Source organism: Cetorhinus maximus, unplaced genomic scaffold (genome assembly GCF_964194155.1).
Source record: "Cetorhinus maximus unplaced genomic scaffold, sCetMax3.hap1.1 HAP1_SCAFFOLD_1187, whole genome shotgun sequence".
Lineage (NCBI taxonomy): Eukaryota > Metazoa > Chordata > Chondrichthyes > Lamniformes > Cetorhinidae > Cetorhinus > Cetorhinus maximus.
Window position 1 is genome coordinate 1 of NW_027597129.1, and position 27,885 is coordinate 27,885.

General features: G+C 47.3%; 1 protein-coding gene across 3 annotated transcripts in view; it reads left to right on the forward strand.

Moving 5' to 3' along the window:
* The first annotated feature begins 3,013 nt into the window (after positions 1 to 3,013).
* LOC144675833 (leukocyte antigen CD37-like) overlaps positions 3,014 to 27,885 on the forward strand; it is a 45,831-nt gene continuing 20,959 nt past the window's right edge. The window contains exons 1-4 of one of the 3 annotated variants that reach the window (XM_078536406.1): positions 3,014 to 3,064; positions 16,873 to 16,953; positions 20,939 to 21,011; positions 22,466 to 22,590. In XM_078536406.1, coding sequence (XP_078392532.1) covers positions 16,888 to 16,953; positions 20,939 to 21,011; positions 22,466 to 22,590 — 264 coding nt within the window. In that variant the 5' untranslated portion in view covers positions 3,014 to 3,064; positions 16,873 to 16,887. Of the gene's footprint in view, positions 3,065 to 3,173; positions 3,444 to 4,178; positions 4,263 to 16,872; positions 16,954 to 20,938; positions 21,012 to 22,465; positions 22,591 to 27,885 lie in introns of those variants that run through there. The other 2 variants (XM_078536405.1, XM_078536404.1) reach the window with 2 other exon arrangements.

Below are 27,885 nucleotides of genomic sequence, written 5' to 3' on the forward strand. Positions count from 1 at the left end.
GGGGAAGTGGGAGGGGAGGGGGGGAAAGTGGGAGGGGAGGGGGGGAAAGTGGGAGGGGAGGGGGGGAAGTGGGAGGGGAGGGGGGGAAAGTGGGAGGGGTGGGGGGAAAGTGGGAGGGGCGGGGGGGGAAGTGGGAGGGGAGGGGGGGAAGTGGGAGGGGTGGGGGGAAAGTGGGAGGGGAGGGGGGAAAGTGGGAGGGGAGGGGGAAAGTGGGAGGGGAGGGGGGGAAAGTGGGAGGGGTGGGGGGAAAGTGGGAGGGGAGGGGGGAAAGTGGGAGGGGAGGGGGGGAAGTGGGAGGGGTGGGGGGGAAGTGGGAGGGGTGGGGGGAAAGTGGGAGGGGAGGGGGGGAAGTGGGAGGGGTGGGGGGGAAGTGGGAGGGGTGGGGGGAAAGTGGGAGGGGAGGGGGGGAAGTGGGAGGCTGTGAGGCGTCATTGACGGTGAGTTACTGGGATTTATCAGATGCCAGAATTGCAGTCACAAACTGTGCCTCATTGGAGAAAAACTGCACTGATCAGAATTTCTAATTGTTTTAACATTCAGAGTTTTTAACTGAAGGAGTGGATTCAATTCTGGGAAATTCTTCCCCACTCCCACTGCCCGTTCAGTCAATAGGTCAGAAATATTTTCCTCACTGGCTAACAGTTTCCATAGCCTGTGATGTTTTAAAGTTTCAATCCTTTGTGTTTGGGAGCAGAAACCAGCCCAGTTCCTGCTGCTGACTGCACTTCCTCACATCTGCCTGAGAGTGGGACCAGGAACTGTTTCGTGTTAGTGCCACATGCACTCCTCGTGCTCAATGCCCCTTGCTTTCCCATTTTTCTTCTGCAGCTATTGGTAGTTATTTCATCCTTTTTAACAATTTATTTCCTTTTCTTGTTCAAATCAGGATCTCAAACCCAGTATTTATTATTTATACCACTTGATGTTCTCTGGTGTTGAACATTGGGATTTTGACCCAAGTGTATCTCCAGGTGAAGTGGGTTAGACAGTGGGGGTGGGGTAAGTGGATCAGGGCATATAAATGCAGTGAAGTTCCTGTTTTAACGTAATATAGTCTTCCTTATTTTTGTATTTCCATTGTAAATCGCTTTGTCCACATTGTATTGAAACTGCCCATGTAAACATGTCACAGTGTAATTACACTCTCTTGCCAGAGGAGATGCTGCAGAGCCTCCACGAGAGAGAGAGAGTGTGTATTTACAACTCTGCCTTGTACAGGCAGCCTCCTGTATAAATATATAGGAAGGATTTCTAATCAAAAGCTATGTTTGCAGTTTAAAACTTTTAACTCCTAGTTAAAAATTACACTGAGAGGAACTGGAAGTCGGCATGGAATGAAATTGGTGTCAGCAGGATAATGAAATGAAGTCTGGCCTGTGACTGGCACGGGCATGAGACCGCTCGATGAGGCGACTGACTTGTATTTCGGAATCTGACTGTTTTAATGGAGAAAGCCAATCCCACTCTCACAGACCAAACATCTTAAGGGTGAAAAAATATTCGGAAAAGACGACAAGGAGGGATTAACAATGGAAAGCACCATTGAAATGCCATTGGCTGGAGAGTTTGGACATGGCGGGGAACCTGGGTTGATCCATGTGATGATTGGGAGGATTGGGAGGCAAGTTCAGTGGAATATTGACCACGATTTAGGATCATCAGTGGAGAGACAGAATAGCTGGATTAGAGAGTGGTGGTTGATGCTGAGTTTTATGTCACTGTGAAAATTGGGTGAAAGCTTTTGCTGTGTTCTTGTTCCTTGTTGATTTACCTTGAACAAAGGGATGGTGTCCTATTCCTGCCTATTGTCAGTTTACTTTTGCTTGGTGAATGTCAGTTACACGGGATCACAAACTTTGCTAGAAATCTCAGCCAGCCATTTTGTTTTGCTCACTGTAATCAACATGATGCCTCCATCTTAAAGATGAGGTGGTTTCTCTTTTCCTGTTTTTTGTCAGTAGCCGCACTGTTTCCTGTAGATACAGCATTGTGGTATCTGCCAGTGGTGGCCATCTCTGGCAGTCTGCCTGGGTTAACCCTGCTGTTTGAATGGATTGTGCACGTTCTTGTGTATAAACATCTGGCACAAACTCCCTGTGAAATAAATGCCTTTTCCATCCGTTCATTATACAAGCAGAAAAGAGCCGTGTTTTTAAGTTCTGACTGTGCTTGGTCTGGCTTGTATACATTGAGTTTTACAGATTGATGGTCGGAGTTAATGGGGGAGGGTTGCTGCACACGTGGAACGTGCAGCCTTTAGCTGAACTTTCAGTTAGTGTTTCTTCACGATTCAGCTGTAGTAGGGGAGCGCGGGAGTGAGGGAACATAGGGGAGAGGAGGGAGAGAGGACGGGAGAGAGGGGAGAAGGATTTGGGGGCAGTAGACCAAGAGATAAAACAAGAGGGAGCAAGGAATGCTTTGACAAAGCTAGTCTGGTCCCATTCGGCCACATGAGCACGTGATTTTATTAACAGAGGTTATCCAACAAGTTGTGCAAACTGTTTGTATATTGTGACCCTCATGGGGCCCGGACTGTATGACAGCAACAAGGATAAAAAGATCTGAAGAGAATCAGGTATTTGCACTTAAAATGATGTCAAGGTTGGGTTTTAATAAGCGACAGGTTGTAAGAGGTATCTTATCCTCTGCAGTAACACTGAGTGTTACTTTCCAACATCTCCCACTGGCTTCGTTCATTCTCAGTACCATGTGCGTGGAACCTCCTAACCTTTGCAAATTGTGTAGGAGGTTCCTATTTTTGTTGGTTTTCTAACAGCAACAAATGTGAAGTTTCTGTCTCTCAAACCACACAAATCTGCAGCTGAGTGTATGTGTCAGGGTCCCCAGGGACGGTGTCTGAAGTGGGGGAGGATAGGTGAAGGAGGCAAGGTAGATAGGGAAGTATCAACTACGAAGGAACAACATTAAGTGGCTGACCACACAGGAACTGTGACCCCATCCTGGGATTCTCCGTAGCGTCCGAGTGACACTCTGCCCTTTCGATGACATTGGCCCAGGTACAAACCGAGTGCAGTTGACTAACTGAGTGGAGCCTTGGAGTTTGGTGAGAGGGAGTTTTAAATGTGAATTTTGTTCTTAAATTTTGCTCTTAACATCTAATCGAGTCTGTAATTAACAGTAACTGGAAAGTATTGCGTAAGGAGGCTAAGTGCTTGCTTTCTGGCAGTTTACATAGGGTAAGCTCACTCTCAGCTGTGGGAGCTGAGCAGTTAATGTGCTAACTGGTTGAATCTGGTTACTGTAACCCCGGTTCAGTTTGCTATAAATTCAAGGTTCTTTAGTGCAGCCTTGGCAAACTGAGTGGAGAGTTGGAGTTTGGTGAGAGGGGAGTTGTTCATTTCCTCTTTCTGTTTTTCTCACCCTATGGAAATTGATTCTTGCTCTACTATAGGGAAAGGAGCTGGCTGTTTGGTGAATATCTGGTAAGTTCTATTTTATCCCTCAAGGTTTAAAATAGTATGTAATTTGGTGGTAAAGTTAATAAAAAAATATGAAAAGCAACATTAAATAAGCGATTAATATAAGTAAGTAATAATTTAAAACACATTGAGGATGGCAGGACAGTGATGTATCAAGGCTGTAGCATGTGGGAGCTCCTGGATAACATTGGGACCCAGGACAAACACGTCTGCAGTAAGTGTTTGTGGCTTGAGGAGCTTTGGCTCAGAGTCATTGAGCAGGAGGCTGAGCTGCAGATACTGCGACATATCAGGGAGGGGGAAAGTTACCTAAATGCTTTATACCAAGAGGCAGTCACACCACTTAGGATAGGGTCTTCTGATTTGGTCAGTGACCAGAGACAGGAGGGTGTGACTGTGAGTGAGGCAGGTAAGGGGACCCAGAGGGCGGGAGTGTTGAGCCTCTACAATTGTCCAACAGGTTTGAGGTTCTCTCAGCTTGTTTGGATGAGAGTGGGGGCTGCAGGGTGGATGAGCCAACTGACCATGGCACCCTGGTACAGGAAACCATCCAAGTAGTGGGAGCAAGAAGAAATATAGTTGTAGTAGAGGACAGAATAGTGAGTGAGGGGCATTGACTCTGTTCTCTGTAGCAAAGAGCGAGAGTCCAGGCAGCTGTGTTGCCTGCCCGATGCCAGGGTTTGGGATATTTGGCAGTGGGCAGGAGAGGATCCAGTTATCGTGGTCCATGTAGGTACTAATGACATAGGCAGGATGAGGAAAAAGGTTCTGCATAGTCAGTATGAGGAGCTAGGCACTGAATTAAGAAGCAGAACCTCAAAGGTAATAATTTCTGGATTATTTTCTGAGCCATGTGCAAATTGGCACAGGACAAATAAGATTAGAGAAATGAGCGCGTGGCTGAAAGACTGGCGTCGGAGAAATGGGTTCCAGTTTGTGAGGCACTGGCACCAGTACTGGGGAAAGTGGGATCTGTACCATTGGGATGGTCTACACCTGAACCGTGCTGGGACTGGTGTCCTCGTGAGCCACCTAACTAGGGAAGTAGAGAGGATTTTAAACTGAATAGTGGGGCCAAGGGATCAAATTTGGGATGATGTGGTAAACCAAGTAGTAGAGACAAGGCAAGAGAGACCGATATTAATATGGGAAATGATAAACAGGCTGTGACAGGAAGGCACAGAGAGTACAAATCTAAGAATAATTCAGCAGATGAGGCTAGATGCTACACAAAATAATAAAAGGACACGACTGAATGCACAGAGCATTCAAAACGAAACAGATGAACTGATAGCACAAATAGAAATAAATAAGTACAATCTGATAGCCATTACAGAGACATGGCTACATAGATTGGGACCTGACTATTGAAGGGTACGTGATATTTAGGAAGGACAGGAAGTTAGGAAAAGGTGGAGGGGTGGCTGTGTTAATTAATGATGGTGTTAGCACGCTAGAGAGGGGTGACCTACATGCAGGAGACCAGGATGTAGAAGCGGTTTGGGTTGAGATGAGGATTGATAAAGGCAGGAAGTCACTTGTGGGAGTGGTGTAGAGGCCCCCCTAATTGTAACTACACGTTAGAGCAGAGTATAAAAGAAGAGATAATGGGAGCTTGCCAGAAAGGTACAGCAATAATCATGGGGGATTTTAATCTACATATAGACTGGAAAAATCAGATGGGCAAAGTTGCGGAGATGAGGAGTTCATAGTTCGGGACAGTTTCTTAGCTCAGTGTGTTTTGGAGCCAACCAGGGAGCAGGTTATACTGGGCCTGGTATTGAGCAACGAGATAGGATTTATTGATAACCTCATAATGAAGGCACCCCTAGGTAGCGGTGACCATTATATGATTGAATTTTACATTCATTTAGAGGGAGAAACGAGTGTGTTCAAGACTAGTATTTTAAACTTAAATAAGGGCAATTATGAGGACATGAAAGCAGAGCTAGCTAAAGTGACGTGGCAAATGAGGTTAAGGGATTGTTCAACTGAAGTTCAGTGGCAGATATTTAAGGGGATATTTCAGAATACACCAAAAATATACATTCCAATGAGAAAGAAAAATTCTAAGGGAAGGACCCACCACACCATCCATGTTTAACTAAAAAGTTAAAGACTGTATCAAACTTAAAGAAAAAGCATATAATTATGCTAAGATGTGTGGCAGGTAAGAAGATTGGAAAGAATATAAAGAACTGCAAAGAATGACAAAAAGTTTAATAAGGAAGGAAAAATTAAGAGTATGACAGAAAGCTAGCTACTAATATAAAGACAGATAGTAAGAGTTTCTACAGATATTTAAATAAGAGTTAACAAAGTGAGCTTTGGTCCAAAAGAAAGTGTGTCTGGGGAATTGATAATGGAAAGTAGGGAGATGGTGGACAAATTAAACAGGTATTGTGCTTCGGTCTTCACTGTAGAGGACACAAGTAACATCCCGCAAATAGCAATAAATCAGGAAATGGAAGGGAGGGAGGAACTCGGGGAAAATTACAGTCACCGGGGAAGTGGTATTGAGCGAATTGTTGGGGCTGTGGGCTGACAAATCCCCCGGTCCAGATGGACTTCACCCTAAGGTCTAGAAAGAAGTGGCTAGTGAGATCGTTGATGCACTGGTTTTAAATTTCCAAAATTCCCCAGATTCGGGGAAGGCTCTGTTAGATTGGAAAATAGTGAATACAACTCCTTTATTCAAAAGGGGAGGGAGACAGAAAGCAGGAAACTATAGGCCAGTTAGCCTAACATCTGTCATCGGGAAAATGTTAGAAGCTATTATTAAAGATGTTATAACAGGGCACTTAGAAAAATTCAAGGCAATCAGGCAGAGTCAACATGGTTTTTGTGAAAGGGAAATCATGTTTAACCAATTTTATTGGAGTTCATTAAAGGAGTCACATGTGCTGTGAATAAAAGGGAACCGGTGGATGTGGTATATTTAGATTTCCAGAAGGCATTTGATAAGGTGCCACAGCAAAGGTTATTGCAGAAAATAAAAGCTCATGGTGTAGGGGGTAACATGTTGGCATGGATAGAAGATTGGCTAGCTAACAAGAAACAGTTGGCATAAATGGGTCTTTTTCTGGTTGGCAGGATGTGATGAGTGGTGTGTCACAGGGATCAGTGCTGGGGCCTTAACTTTTTACAATTTATCTGGATGAAGGGACCGAAGGAATGGTGGCTAAATTTACTGATGACACAAAGATAGGTAGGAAAGTAAATTGTGAAGAGGATGTAAGGAGGCAACAAAGTGACATAGATAGGTTAAGTGAGTGGGAAAAGATCTGGCAAATGGAGTATAATGTGGGCAAAAGTGAAATTGTTCAATTTGGCAGAAAGAATAAAAAAGAAGCTTATTATTTAAATGGTGAGAGGTTGCAGAGCTCTGAGATTGAGGGATCTGGGCATCCTTGTTCAAGAAACACAAAAGGTTAGTATGGAGGTACAGCAGGTAATTAGGAAAGCTAATAGAATGTTATCATTTATTGAGGGGAATTGAATACAAAAGTAGGGATATTATGCTTCAGTTGTACAGGGCATTGGTGAGGCCACATCTGCAGTATTGTGTACAGTACTGGTCTCCTTATTTAAGGAAGGATGTAAATGCACTAGAAGCAGTTCAGAGAAGGTTTACTAGACTAATACCAGGAATGGTCTTATGAGGAAGGGCTGTGTAGGTTAGGCTTGGATCGCCCATTTAAAACAGGATGAGGAGAATTTTTTTCTCAGAGGATAGTGAGTCTTTGGAACTCTTCCTCAAAAGACGGTGGAAGCAGAGTCTTTGAATATTTTTTAGCAGAGGTAGACAGGTTCTTGATAAGCAAGGGGTAATAGGATATTGGGGGTAGGCAGGAATGTGGGGTTGAGGTTACAATCAGCCATGATCTTATTGAATGGCAGAGCAGGCTTGAGGGGCCAAGTGGACTACTCCTGTTCCTAATTTGTATATTTGTATACCAGACAATCCCATATTGGTTGAGCGATATTTTTACAATGAAGGTGCCGACTCTCACTGGGGGACAGTTCCTGAAGGTGCTGACTCTCACTGGGGGACAGTTCCTGAAGGTGCTGACTCTCACTGGGGGACAGTTCCTGAAGGTGCTGGCTCTCACCGGGGGACAGTTCCTGAAGGTGCTGACTCTCACTGGGGGACAGTTCCTGAAGGTGCTGACTCTCACTGTGGGACAGTTCCTGAAGGTGCTGACTCTCACTGGGGGACAGTTCCTGAAGGTGCTGACTCTCACTGGGGGGCAGTTCCTGAAGGTGCCGACTCTCACTGGGGGACAGTTCCTGAAGGTGCTGACTCTCACTGGGGGACAGTTCCTGAAGGTGCTGACTCTCACTGGGGGACAGTTCCTGAAGGTGCCGACTCTCACTGGGGGACAGTTCCTGAAGGTGCTGACTCTCACTGGGGGACAGTTCCTGAAGGTGCTGACTCTCACTGGGAGACAGTTCCTGAAGGTGCTGACTCTCACTGGGGGACAGTTCCTGAAGGTGCTGACTCTCACTGGGGGGGAGACAGTTCCTGAAGGTGCTGACTCTCACTGGGGGACAGTTCCTGAAGGTGCTGACTCTCACTGGGGGACAGTTCCTGAAGGTGCTGACTCTCACCGGGGGACAGTTCCTGAAGGTGCTGACTCTCACTGGGGGGGAGACAGTTCCTGAAGGTGCTGACTCTCACTGCGGGGGGGACAGTTCCTGAAGGTGCTGACTCTCACTGGGGGACAGTTCCTGAAGGTGCTGACTCTCAGTGGGGGACAGTTCCTGAAGGTGCTGACTCTCACTGGGAGACAGTTCCTGAAGGTGCCGACTCTCACTGGGGGACAGTTCCTGAAGGTGCTGACTCTCACTGGGAGACAGTTCCTGAAGGTGCTGACTCTCACTGGGGGACAGTTCCTGAAGGTGCTGACTCTCACTGGGGGACAGTTCCTGAAGGTGCTGACTCTCAGTGGGGGACAGTTCCTGAAGGTGCTGACTCTCACTGGGAGACAGTTCCTGAAGGTGCCGACTCTCACTGGGGGACAGTTCCTGAAGGTGCTGACTCTCACTGGGAGACAGTTCCTGAAGGTGCTGACTCTCAGTGGGGGACAGTTCCTGAAGGTGCTGACTCTCACTGGGAGACAGTTCCTGAAGGTGCTGACTCTCAGTGGGGGACAGTTCCTGAAGGTGCTGACTCTCACTGGGAGACAGTTCCTGAAGGTGCCGACTCTCACTGGGAGACAGTTCCTGAAGGTGCTGACTCTCAGTGGGGGACAGTTCCTGAAGGTGCTGACTCTCACTGGGAGACAGTTCCTGAAGGTGCCGACTCTCACTGGGAGACAGTTCCTGAAGGTGCTGACTCTCACTGGGGGACAGTTCCTATTCAAGGCTGAGTTAGACAGAATTTTGATCTACAAGGGAGTTGAAGGTTATGGGGGGCAGATAGGAAAGTGGAGCTAAGGCCATAATCAGATTAGCCATGATTATTGATTGGTGGAGTCAATCTAATAAACTTCCTCTAAACCGCCTCCAACACATTTACATCCATCCTTAAATAAGGAGACCAAAACCGCACACAGTATTTGAGGTGCGGTCTCACCAATGCCCTGTATAACTGAAGCATAACATCCTTACTTTTATGTTCAATCCCTCTCGTAATAAAGGATAGCATTCCATTAGCCTTCTTAATTACTTGCTGTACCTGCATATTAACTTTTTGTGACTCATGTACCAGAACACCTAGATCCCTCTGCACCTCAGAATTATGCAGTCATTCACCATTTTAATAATACTTTGTTTTTTTGTTCTCCCTGCCAAAGTAAACAAATTCACATATTTCCACATTAAACTTCATTTGCCAGATCTTTGCCCATTCACTCAACCTATCTATATGCATCTGCAACCTCCTCATGTCCTCTTCACAACATACTTTCCTACCTATCTTTGTGTCATCTGCAAATTTAGCTACCATGTCTTTCACTCCCCTCATCTAAGTCATTGATGTAAATCGTAAAAAGTTGAGGCCCCACTGGGACGCCACTCGTCATATCCTACTAATCAGGAAAAAACCCATTTATGCATACTCTCTGCTTTCTGCCAGCCAACCAATCTTCTTTTTAAATTCAATCATGGGATGTGGGTGTTGCTGCTCAGGCCAGTATTTAATACCCATCCCTAGTTGCCCTAGTTCAGAGGGCATTTAAGAATCAACCACATCGCTGTGGGTCTGGAGTCACATGTAGACCAGGTAAGGACAGATTTCCTTTCCTAAAGGACATTAGTGAACCAGATGGGTTTTTACAACAGTAGACAATGGTCTCATGGTCACCATTAGACTTTTAATTCCAGATATTTTGTTTTGAATTCAAATTCCACCATCTGTCTGACAGCATCTGTGGAGAGTAAGACAGAGTTAATGTTTCGAGTCCGTATGACTCTTCTTCGAAGAGTTTTTCCAGCGATTTTGTTTTTGTTTCAGTTTTCCAGCATCCGCAGTATTTTGCTTTTATCTCTGGATTACTGGTCCAGTGACAATACCACTATGCCATCACCTCTCCTCTCCTTCTATCCAGGCTAATATGTTACCCCCTACATTATGTGCTTTTATTTTCGTAATAATTGTTGATGTGGCACCTTATCAAATGCTTTCTGGAAATCCAAGGACAACACGTCTACAGGCTCCCCTTTATCCACTGTGCATGTCACTCCTTCAAAAAACTCCAATAAATTGGTTAAACACGATTTTCCTTTCACAAAACCATGCTGACTTTTCCCAATTGTCTTGAGCTCTTCTAAGTGCCCAGCTATAACCTCCTTAATGATTGATTCTAATAACTTCCCCACGATAGACATCAGGCTAACTGGCCTATAATTTCCTGCTTTCTGCCTCCCTCCCTTCTTGAATCGGGGGTTATATTTGCTACTTTCCAATCCGATGGAACCTTTCCAGAATCTAGGGAATTTTGGAAAATTAACACCAGCGCATAAACCACCTCATTAGCCACCTCTTTTAAGACCCTAGGATGTAGTCTGTCGGGACCTGGAGACTTGCCAGCCTTTAGCTCCATTAATTTGCTCAGTACTGTTTCCGTAGTGATTTCAATTTCACCAATTTCCTTTCTCCTGTTCACCCCGTGATTTACAGATATTATTGGAATGTTTTTTGTATTCTCTATAGTGAACACAGAAGCAAAATATTTGTTCATTTCTTCCGCCATTTCATTATTATCTACTATTAACTCCCCACTGTCACTCTCTAGAGGACCAACACTCACTTTACTTACTCTTTTCCTTTTTAAGTACGTGTAGAAACTCTTGCTATCCGTTTTTAAATTTCTAGCTAGCTTCCTCTCATACTTTCCCCTGATTAACCTTTTAATCATTCTCTGCCGTTTTTCATATTCTGTCCAATCAGCTGTCCTGCCACTCATCTTTGTGGAGCTGTTTGCTTTATCCTTAAGTTTGATGCTTTCCTTAAAATCTCTAGTTAATCATGGATGTTGGGTCCTCCCCTTAGAATTTTTCTTTATAGTAGGAATGTACTTATCCTGAATACTCTGAAATATCCTCTTAAATGTCTGCCACTGCTTCTCTATTGATCTATCCTCTAGCCCAGTTTCCCAGTTCAGTTCCCAGCTAGCTCAGCTGAAGTTCCCCTTATTTAATTTTAAGATACTAGTCTTAGACCCACTCTTCTCCCTTTCAAATTGGATGTAAAATTCAGTCATATTGTGGTTGCTGCTACCTAGAGGTGCCTTTACTCTGAGCTCATTAATTAACCCTGTCACCTTACACAATACCAAATCTAGTATAACCTGCTCTCTGGTTGGTTCCAGAACATGCTGCTCTAAGAAACTATCTTGAAAGCATTCTAAGAACTCTTCATCCAGGCTACTACTGCCAATCTGATTTTTCCAGTTTGTGTAGATTAAAATCACCCATGATTATTGCTGCTCCTTTTTCACAAGTACACAACATTTTCTCTTGAATACTTTGTCCTACACTGTCGTTACTGTTAGGGGGCCTGTAGACCACTCCCACTTACTTCCCCTACAATTCCTCAACTCCACCCAAACCGATTCTACATCCTGATCTCCTGAACCAAGGTCATCTCTAACTATTGCACTGATGCGCTCTTTGATTAACAGTGCTACCCTCCACCTTTACCTAGCTCCCTATTCTTCTTGAATGTCATGTACCCCTCAATATTAAGGCCCCAGCCTTTATCGTCCTGCAGCTACATCTCCGTAATTGCTATCAGATCATATTTATTTACTTCAATGTGGGTCATCAATTCATTTACTTTGTTATGAATGCTATGTGCATTCAGATAGAGAGCCTTCAGTTTTGTCATTGTGTTACCTTTGTAACATCTAGTCTTGACTGTTGATGTATTCTTAGGTTTTTTCTCTCTGTCCCTTCCTGACCCTCATTTCTCATATTACTATTTTGCTTTCCTGTCTTGACTCTACAGCTTGAATTGCTACATCTACCCAAGCTTGATCCCTCACCCATCTTGTTTCGTTTAAAGCCCTCTCTACTTCTCTGGTTATGCGATTTGCAAGAACACTCGTCCCAGCACGGTTCAGATGTAAACTGTCCCAACAGTACAGACCCCACTTTCCCCAGTACTGGTGCCAATGCCCCACAAACTGGAACCCAGTCTTTGATCCACACATTCATCTCTCTAATCCTCTTTGCCCTATGCCAATTTGAATGTGGCTCAGGTAATAATCCAGAGCTTCTTAATTTGGTACCTAGCTCCTCACACTGACGTTGCAGAACCTCTTTCCTAGTTCTACGTATGACATTGGTACCTACATGGACCACGACAACTGGATCCACTCCCTTCCACTGTAAGTTCCTCTCCAGATCTCAGCAGATGTCTGAGCCTTGGCACCGGGCAGGCTGCAAAATTGTCTGGATTCTCGCTCTTTGTTGCAGAGAACAGCGTCAATCCCCCTCACTATACTGTCCCCTACTACCACTACACTCCTTTTTGCTCCCCCCACTTGAACGGCTTCCTGTCCCACAGTGCCATGGCCAGCCAGCTCATCCACCTTGCACACTTCACTTTCATCCACACAGGCTGTGAGCACCTCAAACCTGTTTGACAACTGCAAAGCCTGAGGCTCCTCCCCTACTGTCTGCTCGGTCCCATTACCTGCCTCACTGACAGTCACATCCTCCTGTCCCTCACTGCTGACCGAATCAGAGCACCCTTTTCTAAGAGGTGTGACTGTCTTCTGGAACAAAGTATCCAGGTATTTCTCCCCCTCCCTTATGTTACGCAGTGTCCGCATTTCAACTTCCAGACCAATAATCCTGATCCGGAATTCCTCAAGCTGCTTACACTTCCTGCAGACGTGTTTGTCATGAATCACCTTGGTGTCCAAAAGCTCCCACATCTCACAGTTGCAACATAACACCTCTCCCGCCATTCTATCTTATGTTATATAGTTGATTTACTTTAATTACTTTCTTCCAATCTATGCTACAATTTACTGTGTTTATTGAATGCTAGCACCACTGACAACTACAGGTTAAAGGTTCTTAACTACAAGGTATGTGTTTTAGATGTTTATTTAAATTACTCTTTTTATTCCTTTTTTATCTTTATAGTTTGATTTTAATTTCAAAGTTTTCAAATTTTGTTTTCTTTATTTTAAAGTTTTAGTTCTTTTTTATTTAAGGATCTACCTGAACTCACCTGTCCTGAGCTGGTTTCTCACAGACTGTCCCTTAGACTGAGCGCTTACCGGCCAATCAACTGACTAGCTCCCTGTGACATCACAATTGCTCCTTTTCTATTTCCCCGACAGCTTCCTTTACAAACTGAAGCCCTCCCGCTCTCCGCACCCTCCCGCTCTCCGCACCCTCCCGCTCTCCGCATCCTCCCGCTCTCCGCATCCTCCCGCTCTCCGCACCCTCCCGCTCTCCGCATCCCCCCACTCTCCGCACTCCCCCGCTCTCCGCACCCTCCCGCTCTCCGCACTCTCCCGCTCTCCGCACCCTCCCGCTCTCCGCATCCCCCCGCTCTCCGCACTCTCCCGCTCTCCGTACCCTCCCGCTCTCCGCACCCTCCCGCTCTCCGCACCCTCCCGCTCTCCGCACCCTCCCGCTCTCCGCATCCTCCCGCTCTCCGCATCCTCCCGCTCTCCGCATCCCCCCGCTCTCCGCACTCTCCCGCTCTCCGCACCCTCCCGCTCTCCGCACCCTCCCGCTCTCCGCACCCTCCCTCTCTCCGCACCCTCCCGCTCTCCGCACCCTCCCGCTCTCCGCATCCCCTTCAGACTGGAGTCCCTGCCGCTCTCCGTGCCCTTTTCACCCCCACTCCCCCCTCATGATACTGTGGCCATTGTAGTGTTGGTCTGGTTTGATCTGTCTGTGCATTCTCGCTGTCTTGTGTTTTATTTTAGTTTGAGTCTAGGCAGATGTTTGTGTATTCGTTGCTGGGTCCTCACTGCCAGCGACGAGCTGTGAGCTCAGCATCTTAACTTACATAAGTTTCAGTGGATTGGAATTCATTAACTCCTGGCTGGGATAAGTGAAGGAATAGAATTTCTCTGCTTTTGTATAAATGCGATGAACTGTGCCACTGGATTTCAGTTTGTGTGAGGGCTCCAGCTGGGGAAAGTCTGATGCAGTAATGACAAACTCACAATCCTAAATCATGAGGCAAATCAAGAGATTGGCACAAAAATCATGAGCAGTTACTTATTTCAAACATAAACCAAATGTTAATCTATACAACTGCATGACCTTTCCTGCCCATAGTTCATTGGGCACAGAAACCAACTGGGCTCCTTTCTGCTATTGATTGGACTCGGCAAACTGCGTACAGAACCAGGAACAGAGTCCAGGCCAAACTGATATGGGCAGCACATGAGCAAGTTGCTAACGGCTCTGCATTTACAAACTAGGATTGTAGAAACACTGATTGCAGCTCTCTAATTTTACCTTCTAGGCCTAGAAACTCCTTTTCCCAACCTGAAAGGGTTTTCCCAAACTGAAAGGGTTTTCCCAAACTGAAAGGGTTTTCCCAAGCTGAAAGGGTTTTCCCAAGCTGAAAGGATTGTGTTAGCATCTTTCCCAAAGTGCTTCATATTGTGGTCATCGTTAAGCTGCAGGATACCCAGCAGCCAATTTACACTTGGCAAACTCTAATTGACAGCGATGTGATAAATATTTGCCAGGACACTGGGGAATCCTTTAGGACCTGAGAGTCAATAAGGCATCCATATAATGTAGATCCCAAAGATGGCACCTGCGGCAGTGCGGCGCTCCCCCGGCACTGGCCCTGCAGCAGCGCGGCGCTCCCCTGGCACTGGCCCTGCGGCAGCGCGGCGCTCCCCCGGCACTGGCCCTGCGGCAGCGCGGCGCTCCCCCGGCACTGGCTCTGCGGCAGCGCGGCGCTCCCACGGCACTGGCCCTGCGGCAGCGCGGCGCTCCCCCGGCACTGGCCCTGCGGCAGTGCGGTGCTCCCCCCGGCACTGGCCCTGCGGCAGTGCGGTGCTCCCCCCGGCACTGGCCCTGCAGCAGCGCGGCGCTCCCCCGGCACTGGCCCTGCGGCAGCGCGGCTCTCCCCCGGCACTGGCCCTGCGGCAGTGCGGTGCTCCCCCCGGCACTGGCCCTGCGGCTGTGCGGTGCTCCCCCCGGCACTGGCCCTGCGGCAGCGCGGCGCTCCCCCGGCACTGGCCCTGCGGCAGCGCGGCTCTCCCCCGGCACTGGCCCTGCGGCAGTGCGGCGCCCCCCCGTCACTGGCCCTGCGGCAGTGCGGTGCTCCCCCCGGCACTGGCCCTGCGGCAGCGCGGCGCTCCCCCGGCACTGGCCCTGCGGCAGTGGGGCGCCCCCCCGGCACTGGCCCTGCAGCAGTGCGGCGCTCCCCCGGCACTGGCAGTGCGGCGCTCCCCCTGCACTGGCAGTGCGGCGCTCCCCCTGCACTGGCCCTTCGGCAGTGCGGTGCTCCCCCGGCACTGGCCCTGCTGCAGTGCGGCGCTCCCCCGGCACTGGCCCTGCGGCAGTGCGGCGCCCCCCCCCGGCACTGGCCCTGCGGCAGTGCGGCGCCCCCCCGGCACTGGCCCTGCGGCAGTGCGGCGCTCCCCTGGCACTGGCCCTGCTGCAGCGCGGCGTTCCCCCGGCACTGGCCCTGCGGCGCTCCCCCGGCACAGCACTGGAATGTCAGGCTGGATTTTATGTTTGGATCATTGTAGTGGGATGTGAGCCACGGCGGACTGGCCCAGAGAGTGAGGATGTGACAGCTGTTTGACCTGCCCAGTGTGTGTGTGATGGAGATAACACTATTTACTGAGTCTGGCCTCGGATACTTCACCTTTAGGCCAATCAGCATTGAGTTCCCAATGCAGCCTCTAAAGCACAAATATTTGCGGTTATAGATGTCAAAAGATTGTATGTTTAATTGCATTTTTACCAGGTTCAAATGGAAAGTCCCTTTGCACTTATGACTTGTCTCTTTCCCCCACCACCCCCATACCCCAAACCACCCCCATACCCCAAACCACCCCCATGCCCCAAACCACCCCCATACCCCAAACCACCCCCATACCCCAAACCACCCCCATACCCCAAACCGCCCCCATACCCCAAACCGCCCCCATACCCCAAACCACCCCCATGCCCCAAACCACCCCCATACCCCAAACCACCCCCATACCCCAAACCACCCCCATACCCAAACCACCCCCATACCCCAAACCACCCCCATGCCCCAAACCACCCCCATACCCCAAACCACCCCCATACCCCAAACCACCCCCATACCCCAAACCGCCCCCATACCCCAAACCGCCCCCATACCCCAAACCGCCCCCATACCCCAAACCGCCCCCATACCCTAAACCGCCCCCATACCCCAAGCCGCCCCCATACCCCAAGCCGCCCCCATACCCCAAACCGCCCCCATACCCCAAACCACCCCCATACCCCAAACCACACCTTAATTCCCATCCCAGAGTGGGATCGTTTTCCAGGCTCTCACCTTTCAAATTGGCACAACCTGGATTGTTACACAATTTGGAGAGTGTGTGCACATCCTGGTTGTGAGCTGGGTCACATTTGTGTGCTCTCTCTCCCACACTCTCTCTTGCTCTTACACCCTCTTCTCTCTCTCTCTCTATCTTTCCCTTCCCTTACTCTATCCCTCCCTCCCTCCTTCCCTTCTCTCACTCTCTCCCTTGCCTCACACACACTCTCTCTCTTTCCCATCCCTCCCTCTCTTCCTCTCTCTCTCTCTCCCCCTTACCCCTTTGGCGCATGTGCCCTCTTGCTCTCTCTGCCCACGTGCGCACTCTATCTTTGTCCCTTCTGTCTTTCTCTACAAGCCTCCCCCTCATATTGCTCACTCTTCACCGTACGCCCTCTCACTCCCTCTGCCTCTTTAAGATTTCCTGAGCACTCACTCCTGCAGAATGTTCTAACTCTGTTTGTTTTGTAGGTGCCAATATCAAAGATGGCGACAAAGGGCTGTTTCGTTGTCACAAAATACTTCCTGTTTGTTTTCAACCTGATTTTCTTTGTAAGTATAAACTTTGTATCTAACCCCATGCGGTACCTGTCCTGGGAGTGTTTGATGGGGACAGTGTGGAGGGAGCTTTACTCTGTATCTAACCCCGTGCTGTACCTGTCCTGGGAGTGTTTGATGGGGACAGTGTAGAGGGATATTTACTTTGTATCTAACCCCGTGCTGTACTTGCCGTGGGAGTGTTTGATGGGGACAGTGTAGAGGGAGCTTTACTCTGTATCTAACCCCGTGCTGTACCTGTCCTGGGAGTGTTTGATGCGGACAGTGCAGAGGGAGCTTTACTCTGTATCTCACCCTGTGCGGTACCTGTCCTGGGAGTGTTTGATGGGGACAGTGTAAATGGAGCTTTACTCTGTATCTAACCCCGTGCTGTACCTGTCCTGGGAGTGTTTGATGCGGACAGTGTAGAGGGAGCTTTACTCTGTGTCTAACCCCGTGCTGTACCTGTCCTGGGAGTGTTTGATGCGGATAGTGTAGAGGGAGCTTTACTCTGTATCTAACCCCGTGCTGTACCTGTCCTGGGAGTGTTTGATGCGGACAGTGCAGAGGGAGCTTTACTCTGTATCTCACCCTGTGCGGTACCTGTCCTGGGAGTGTTTGATGGGGACAGTGTAAATGGAGCTTTACTCTGTATCTAACCCCGTGCTGTACCTGTCCTGGGAGTGTTTGATGCGGACAGTGTAGAGGGAGCTTTACTCTGTGTCTAACCCCGTGCTGTACCTGTCCTGGGAGTGTTTGATGCGGATAGTGTAGAGGGAGCTTTACTCTGTATCTAACCCCGTGCTGTACCTGTCCTGGGAGTGTTTGATGGGGACAGTGTAGAGGGATCTTTACTCTGTATCTAACCCCGTGCAGTACCTGCCCTGGGAATGTTTGATGCGGATAGTGTAGAGGGAGCTTTACTCTGTATCTAACCCCGTGCTGTACCTACCCTGCGGGTGTTTGACGGGGACAGTGTAGAGGGAGCTTTATTCTGTATCTAACCCCGTGCTGTACCTGCCCTGGGAGTGTTTGATGGGGACAGTGTAGAGGGAGCTTTACTCTGTATCTAACCCCGTGCTGTACCTATCCTGCGAGTGTTTGATGGGGACAGTGTAGAGGGAGCTTTACTCTGTATCTAACCCTGTGCTGTACCTGTCCTGGGAGTGTTTGATGGGGACAGTGTGGACGGGCTGTTTTGGAGTGTACAGTTCCACAGTCAGTCATTGGAGTATATTCAGGTGGCATCACTCAATCCCATTCTCAAACCCTCAAACTGACTCCTGGGGTTGATTCTGTCCCTGGGATTGGTCAGAAGAAATAGGAGCAGGAGTAGACCATTCAACCCATTGAGCCTGGTCTACCATTCAATAAGATGATGGCTGATCTGATTCTGGCCTTAACTCCACTTTCCTGTCTGCCCCCCATAACCCTCAACTCCCTTGTCAATCAAAAATCTGTGTAACTCAGCCTTGAATATATTCAATGATCCAGCCTCCACTGCTCTCTGGGGAAGACAATTCCACAGACTTAAAACCTTTGAAAGAAGAAATTCCTCCTCATCTCTGTCTTAAATGGGAGATCCCTTATTTTGAAACTGTGCCCCCCGTTCTAGACTCTCCCATGAGGGGAAACATCCTCTCCGTATCTACCCTGTCAAGTCCCCCTCACAATCTTGTTTCAATAAGATCACCTCTCATTCTTCTAAACTCCAGTGAGTATAGGCCCAATCCGCTCAACCTTTCCTCATAAGACAAACCCTTTTGTCGCAGGAATCAGCCTAGTGAACTTCTCTGAACTGCTTTTGATGCAAGTATATCCCTCATTAAGTAAGGAGACCAAAACTGTACAGAGTACTCCAGGTGTGGTCTCACCAAATCCCTGCTTTATTGCAGCAAGACTTCCCTATTTTTATACTCTATCCCCCTTGGAATAATGGCCGCGATTCCATTTGCCTTCCTAATCACTTGCTGTACCTGCATGCTAACTTTTTGTGATTCATGTAAAAAGACATCCAGATCCCTCTGTACCACAGCCTCTCTCCATTTAAATAATATTCTGCTTTGCTATTCTTCCTGGCAAAATGGACAACCTCCTATATTCCCACATTACATGGCCAAATTTTTGCCCGCTCACTAAACATGTCTACATCCCTTTGCAGACTCTTTGTGTCCTGCTCACAATTTGATTTCCTACCTACTGTTGTGTAATCAGCAAATTTTGCTTCAATACAGTCGGCCCCTTCATCCAACTCATTGATGTAGATTGTAAATAGTTGAGACCCCAGCACTGATCCCTGAGCTACTCAACTAGTTACATTTTGCCAACCTAAAAACAATCCATTTATCCTGACTCTGTTGTCTGTTGACCAGCTTTCTATCCATGCTAATATATCACCCTGAGCTTTTATCTTGTGCAGTCACCATTAATGTGACACCTTATTGAATGCCTCTTTGAAATCCAAGTACACCACATCTACTGGTTCCCCTTTATCTACCTTGCTTGTTACGTCCTCAAAAAGCTCTAATAAATTTGTCAAACACAATTTCCCTTTCACAAAACCATATTGACTCTGCCCGATTGTGTTACAATTTTCTAAATGTCCTGCAGCTACTTCCTCAATGTATTCTAGCATTTTCCCAAAGACAGATGTTAGGCCAACTGACCTATAGCTACTGGCTTTCTGTCTCCCTCCTTTCTTGAACAGTGGTGTTACATTTAGGGAATCTAGGGAATTTTGGAAGATTACAACCAGTGCATCCTGTACCTCTGCAGCCACATCCTTTAAGACCCTAGGGGTATGGGGATCAAGCAGGGGACTGATTGGTTTGCTGCGCAGAGAACTGGCACGATGGGCCAAATGGCCTCCTCCTGTGCTGTATATGACTCTAAGCTTCCCATCCGGTCCAGGGGGCTTGTCAGCCTCTAATCCCTTTAGTTTTCCTCACACTTTTTCTCAGCTAATGGCGATTGGTCTAAGTTTCTCCCTGTCTTTTGCCCCTTGATTTTCTATGAATTTTGGGATTTTTCTGGTGTCTTCTCCTGTGAAGAAGCTTACAAAATACTTGTTCAAGGCCTCTGTCATTTCCTAGTTTCCCATTATTAATTTCCCAGTCTCACCCTCTCTTTAGCTCTTCCTTTGTGTATACCTGTAGCAGCTTTTACTGTCTGTTTTCTCTCCAATCTCTCCCTCCATTATTTTTTACTCATCTTTCGCCAATTTCTCAAACTTCCCCAATCCCCTGGCCCATCACAAATATTCTTGACCTTTTTTTCCCATTTAGTACCATTCTTAACTTCCATGGTTAGCCATGAATGGTGCATCCTTTTGGTATAGTCTTTCTCCCTCGATGGAATATATCTTTGTTGAGATTATGAAATATCTCCTTAAATGCCTGCCACTGTTTCACAAGTGTTTTACCTTTTAATCTATTTACCCTGGCAACTTTAGCCAAATATCTTTATACCTTTGTTATTTATTTAATAAATATTTAATACTCTTTATTTAATTTATCATTACCCACATCGCTACCCTGCACTATTACCTTGTCTTTTCTTTTTAACTTTCCAAATCTCCTCTCACGTGAACCCCTATCCACCCCACCCCCTGGCCCCAACTATTTAGTTTAAAGTCCCCTCCTACAGCCCTAATTATACCATTCACCCAGACACTGGTCCCAGCATGGTTCAGGTGAAGACCATCCCCATGGTACAGCTCCTCCTTTCCCCAGTACAGGTGCCAGTGCCCCATGAATTGATCCCTCCCTGGGGTTGATCCTACCGCTGGTTGATGAGGTTCCCCTCAGCATCAGCCCCAGCTGAGTGACATTGAAAACTCTGAGGCAGAAGCTCAGTGTGTGGGTGTGGGTGTGGGTGTGGCTGTGGCTGTGGGTGTGGGTGATCATTGTTAAATGCTGCTTTATTCTATAGCTAGGCCAGGCTGGGAGTAATTCAAGGTTAAAGTGATATTTTACTGAACTTTGTTTTTTATCTCTTACAGTTCCTTGGTGGAGTGATGTTGGCATTTGGCCTTTGGATTCTGTTTGACAAAAACAGTTTCATATTGGTTCTAGGTAAGTCTCCCCCCAACCTCCCCGTCCATCCTCCTCCCCTGCCAGACACTGGGACTCACTCTTATCATTGTTATAATTGTTTAATGCCCTGTTAATGTTCATTTTAAAATTGTTTACTGTAATGAGGCAGCCAGTCTCTGATACCAACTCAAGCTCCATGCTCAGTACCCGACAGAATAAAACATTTGGATGTAGGAAGGTGGGACTGAGAGTGAAAAATGGAATGTGATGGAGAGGAGGGGGGGGTGGAGAGCTCTTTAGTTACTGTTGGGAATCGGTAAGGGATTCAGACAGGCAGGAAGCAATGTGTATGAGAGGGAGGGACTCAGTGAGGGGGGACAGGGGAAACTTGCATTTACATAGCACCTTTCACAACCTCAAAGCATCCCAAGGTGCTTTACAGCCAATTAAGTACAGAGAGAGAGAGAGAGAGAGACAGGGAGATAGAGAAGAAGAGAGGGGATGGGGTGGTAGAGAAGAAGAGAGAGAGAGAGAGATGGGGAGTGAGGGAGAGGGACATGGAGAGAAAGGAGTGGTGTGTGACAAGAGGGAATGTGATATGGAGAGCCTGTTTATTTGGAAAGCTGCAAAGAGAGAGGGAGTGAAAGCTGGAATTCTGAAATACCATTGGGTTAGTCAGTGGTGTAAACAGAACGCTGGGCTGAATGTTACAATGGACTGGAGTCGAGCTCTGTCTCAGGCTGACTCACTGCCTAGCTGCCCAGGCCATTGTGGGAAGTGAGTTCTGATTTAAAATTTGGCTTGAACTCAGCTGGAAGGGAGAGCGTTTGTTGAGAGGAAGCATTGTCCCGTGTCAGCAACTTGCAAAAGAGATTAAACCCAACAGTCCTTGTCAACTGATTGTCAACTCCGTTTTTGTACCATTTGAAGTTAATTTTCTCTGGGAAGTTGGGGGGTGGAATGAGGTGGAGGGGGTGGCGTTGTGGGGGGAGGTGTGACTGAGGAAAGAGGGAGAGGGAGGAAATGGCAGGATATTGGAGGAACCGCCCTCTGTCTTTCCCTCTCCTGATGCTCTGGGGGCTCGTATTCCACATCTTTACAGAAGCCAGCACAGTGCAGGGGCTCAGTCTTCACACACAAGCCCAGGCAGGAGGTAGATTACTGAACATTGTGAAGCCAACTCAATCGCAGCCCAGGTCAAACCGGGGAGGATTTGCGTGGGGCTCATTCCTACATCAGGCAGCCTATCCCCCTTCCTGGGGCTCAGTGCCCACATATTGTTCTCCTGCTCTGAAGCTCTTTAAATCATATAATAGCCACTTGGACTAGTTACAGCTCAGATAGTTGGATAGATGTACATTATGGTGCTAAATATTTTAACTGTTCTACTTCAGAAACCCTCATGTGTTCACACAGGTTACAGATGTGAATCTTTGAATGCGTGTGTTTTGGGTTTAGCTCTTGTGTTTTTATGTGGTTTGTTTTATGAACAGAAACTGTCTCAGTCCCTCTCCGCCTGTGGTCGTACTTGCTCTCGAGCTTGGGGACTTTCACTATGGTGATGGGATTCCTTGGCTGCATCGGAGCGCTGAAGGAAGTGAAATGCATGTTGGGAATTGTGAGTATCATTTCTGACGGTGAGATTAATGGGAAACAGTCGCCATGGAAACAGTGTGCACTCAATCTACGCTTGAACCCAAACACTGACTGAGACACCCAGTCCGAGACAGTCTTCCTGTATTGCTGAAAAAAAGAGACATTTTTGTTGAAGTTTTTTGTTTTGTACTCATCAGGACAATTCGCAAGAAAATACCAATGTCAGGGGAAAGAACATATTTATACTGTATGAGAAGAGCGTGCTGATTGGTTAGCAAGTGACTCTGATTGGTAGAGGCATTGCCATGGGGAATGCACCAGTTGATGGTGACTGACAGTTAACTGCCAAGCATTGTTTGAAATTTAAGCCAGGCAGCTTGACCTTTATTGGTCAAGGCATTGCTCTGCGGAATGGGTCAGTGAATGGCTGACACTTATTTTGTTTAGGTGAAACAGGCGCAATGTGTGTACATGTTCTTTCTGTCTGCAAAGAACAGGGCCCCATGTATTAATATATGTAGCTTCCAGTACACGTAAAAGTGACACACTGCGAGCTCGACTGACAATCTTAAATTGGTTGTCAGTGTAATTCTTAGCACATTGAGAATTATCCAGCAAATGTTGTCCAATCGTGGAATCACATCTAATGTTGGACATTGTGTTTTGAGTTTTGCAAGCACGGGCTGGTTCGGTACAGTCTGTACCCTGCCCGTTGTGAACAGTGGATGGGACGAGCTGTTTGACACAATCCACCAGCCTTTGGGATGTACAGTCTACATGCCTAGCATCACACTGGCACTGAAATTCATATCCCACATTGATCATTTGTGTGACAGGAAGGACGTCTTTTTGGCTTGATGGCAGAATCCTGTTAGCGGCGAATACCACTCGTGTTGGTACCTCACAGCAGCAGCGTGAAATAGATAGCTTCATCTGTTGCTCGAATTTTTGAGATACCTTGCCCTTCCTGGGTAATCTGAGGTAGACTGGGCACTTTTCAGGGCTGAAAGTGACGGCCTTAGGCATGTTCATGAGTTTGTGTGATATACAGCGCAAAATGATCTGATCAGGGTGGCCATTATCCTGCAGGATGCCTTTGATGCCCCTATTTCAGCATCAAACTTGCATAGTGAGCAAATGGCTCGGGCCCTATTGACAAGGTTGCTGATAAGACCAATCTTATAGCACATGGAACTGTAAGAATCCCATCGCGTATATTGACCAGTGAAGGTAGGCTTGCGGCAGACCATGGTAAAGAACCCCTGGCAGATTTTTCAACCAGCACGTCAAGGAAGGGGGGGTTTCATTTGACTGCTCCATTTCAAAGGTGAGTTTGAGCGCAGGATGGAGCCCATTAGGACATATAAGGAAATTATTACATGCAGCTGCAGATTTAAATATAGCAAATGTATCATCCACATATATGAAATATGCGAGGGGTAGGAGGTTAGGCATCAATCCATCAAAGACATGTTTCTCATGGAACCCAACAAAGATGTTTGTGAGAGCTGGGCCTAGAGGGGATCCCATGGCAACACCATCTATTTGGACACACATGGAGTCATTAAAACTGAACTCAACTGTACGAGTTGCCAAATTCATAAGTCCAATGAACCATTCGCACAATGGTGGTGGGTCAAGATCACCATGATAAAGTGTTGCAGCACAAATATCTATGGCTTCCTTAAGTGGCACATTGGTGAATAGGCTAGCAATGTCAAATGAGTACATGGACACAGCATTGCTATCGATATTCAAGTCCTGTATGGTCTTCGCAAACATGAGGGAATTCTTCACCGTGTATTTGGAAAACCTGCTCAAAACTGGTCAGTCATTTTGCCAAACACAGCCCCAGTTTCAGGGACCTGGTCGGAGTGGTGTGTAACTCTAAATATTTCCCCCTTTGAAGCTGTCAATTCAAATTTGGATACTGAGTGAAGAAACTCAAAGGGGTAAAGGACGTATATTAAACTAAAGATGTCTGATCAGAGTAAAACTTCTTTTAAAGAGGAAGCAGATTTAAGCATCAAATTATTATTGTTGAAGTTACAGTGCAGCAGTTTTAAACTACAACAGCTTTGCTGACTTGCCTGGATTCACACACCCAGGTTGTGGGGTGGAACATTTTCACAGATACATATAAAAGATCCCACAGCACTTGGATGAACAGATGAGTTCTCCCAATATTCTGGTCAAATTTTATCCTTGATTTAGGGCAGTAGCATTAAGCTGGCCTTGGGAAGGATAGTATTGAGAGTAAGTGTCTTTGAGAAGATTATCTTCTCCAAAGAACGTGTAAGAAGTGATCTGGGAGGGAGGGTGAAGAGGCATTACACGCAGCAATGGACTGCATGGAATATGATCAGGAGATGAGTTCTGAAAGAGTTTTTTATTCACCCACAGGATGTGGGCGTCACTGGCTGGGCCAGCATTTATTGCCCATCCCTAGTTGCCCTTGAGAAGGTGGTGGTGAGCTGCCTTCTTGAACCACTGCAGTCCATGTGGTGTAGATACACCCACAGTGCTGTTAGGGAGGGAGTTCCAGGATCCCAGTGAAGAAACAGCGATTTAGTTCCAAGTCAGGATAGTGAGTGACATGGAGGGGAACTTCCAGGTGGTGGTGTTCCCATCTATCTGCTGCCCTTGTCCTTCTAGGTGGTAGTGGTCATGTGTTTGGAAGGTGCTGTCAAAGGAGCCTTGGTGAATTCCTGCAGTGCATCTTGTAGATGGTACACACTGCTGCTACTGTGCGTTGGTGGTGGAGGGAGTGAATGTTTGTGGATGTGGAGCCAATCAAGTGGCTGCTTTGTCCTGGACAGAGTCAAGCTTCTTGAGTGTTGTGGGAGCTGCAATCATCCAGGCAAGTGGGGAGTATTCCATCACACTCCTGACTTGTGCCTTGTTAATGGTGGACAGGCTTTGGGGAGTCAGGAGGTGAGTTACTCGTCGCACGATTCCTAGCCTCTGACCTGCTCTTGTAGCCACAGTATTTATATGGCTAGTCCAGTTCAGTTTCTGGTTGATAGTGGGGATCCAATCTGGGTAATCCCATTGAATGTCAAGGGGTGATGGTTGGATTCTCTCTTGTTGGAGATAGTCATTGCCTGACACTTGTGTGGCATGAATGTTACTTGCCACTTGTCAGCCCAAACCTGGATATTGTCCAGGTCTTGCTGCATTTGGACATGGGCTGCTTCAGTGTCTGAGCAGTTGTGAATGGTGTTGAACATTGTGCAATCATCAGCGAACATCCCCACTTCTGACCTTATGATGGAAGGAAGGTCATTGATGAAGCAGCTGAAGATGGTTGGGCTGAGGACACTACCCTGAGGAACTCCTGCAGTGATGTCTTGAAGCTGAGATGACTGACCTCCAACAACCACAACCATCTTCCTTTGTGTTAGGTATGACTCCAACCAGTGGAGAGTTTTCCCCCTGATTCCCATTGACTCCAGTTTTGCTAGGGCTCCTTGATGCCACACTCGGTCAAATGCTGCCTTGATGTCAAGGGCAGTCACTCTCACCTCACCTTAATCAGAGATTAAACTGATCTGGGAGAGTAGTTTAATGATGGAGATAAACACTGTACTGGATGGAGAAAAGGAGCGTGGATTATTGAAAACTTTTAAGTAATTGTCAATTTTACTGAGAGAATTTTGCAGCAGTGGGTTGGTGACCATTTCAGTATGTAGCTCACGTTCAGCAGTGTGTGTCCCACACAGGGAATACCCACCCAGCACAAAATACAGGAACAAAAACTCATTATTGAAACATCTGCTTACAACAGTCCCGAAACCTGCCAGTCATCTGCAGATGAAAAAAGAGCTTTCTCTTCTAGAAAAAAATTACCGATTTTTTTTTTCATCAAACAGCAGTTTTCAGAGAAGTCAATATGGGCCTTGAGAGAGAGAGTTGGCTCCAGTCATTCCTTCTGTCCTCTATCTCCTGCCAAGATCAACTAAGCAGTTGGTCTTGTCAGTCTGTTCGCTACAGGAGTTTGACTGAGGATAATTTTGACCCAGTTCACAGTGAATGTGAGAAGCTCCAATTTCACCTGAGTCCAAAGCATTTGGGAGGGGAATATTTCAGTTCCCTGCAATGGCAGTTTGGGCATTGAGACATATTTCAGGGGACAGTGTAAAGGGAGCTTTACTCTGTATCTAACCCTGTGCTGTACCTGTCCTGGGAGTGTTTGATGGGGACAGTGTAGAGGGAGCTTTACTCTGTATCTAACCCCGTGCTGTACCTGTCCTGGGAGTGTTTGATGGGGACAGTGTAGAGGGAGCTTTACTCTGTATCTAACCCCGTGCTGTACCTGTCCTGGGAGTGTTTGATGGGGACAGTGTAGAGGGAGCTTTACTCTGTATCTAACCCTGTGCTGTACCTATCCTGGGAGTGTTTGATCGGACAGTGTAGAGGGAGCTTTACTCGGTATCTAACCCTGTGCTATACCTGTCCTGGGAGTGTTTGATCGGACAGTGTAGAGGGAGCTTTACTCTGTATCTAACCCCGTGCTGTACCTGTCCTGGGAGTGTTTGATGGGACAGTGTAGAGGGAGCTTTACTCTGTATCTAACCCTGTGCTATACCTGTCCTGGGAGTGTTTGATGGGGACGGTGTAGAGGGAGCTTTACTCTTTATCTAACCCCGTGCTGTACCTGTCCTGGGAGTGTTTGATGGGGACGGTGTAGAGGGAGCTTTACTCTTTATCTAACCCCGTGCTGTACCTGTCCTGGGAGTGTTTGATGGGGACAGCGTAGAGGGAGCTTTACTCTGTATCTAACCCCGTGCTGTACCTGTGCTGGGAGTGTTTGATGGGGACAGTTTAAAGGGAGCTTTACTCTGTATCCAACCCCGTGCTGTACCTGTCCTGGGAGTGTTTGATGGGACAGTGTAGAGGGAGATTTACTCTGTATCTAACCCTGTGCTGTACCTGTCCTGGGAGTGTTTGATGGGACAGTGTAGAGGGAGATTTACTGTGTATCTAACCCCGTGCTGTACCTGTTCTGGCTGGTTATTAATGAAGGTGTTTGGGTGATTTTATGAGGGACAGAAACACTGGGTGCTCGTGTGTGGAGTGGGAGATCTGGTGTCCTCAGTTAGATTGGTCTGTCTCACACCCTGAACTTGGTCTGTTTATTTCCATGTTTGAGGTGAGCGGAAAGTTTTGTTCTGGGTTCGTAGGTCGAAACTGGTCAATTTAACCATTTCCCGTTTTTGAAATATTTGCGGTGGTATCTATTTTAAACATTTTCAAGTTGTTTACACTCTCCTCTGTTCCTCATTTTACTGAAAGTGTGTCCAGAAAATAGAACCTG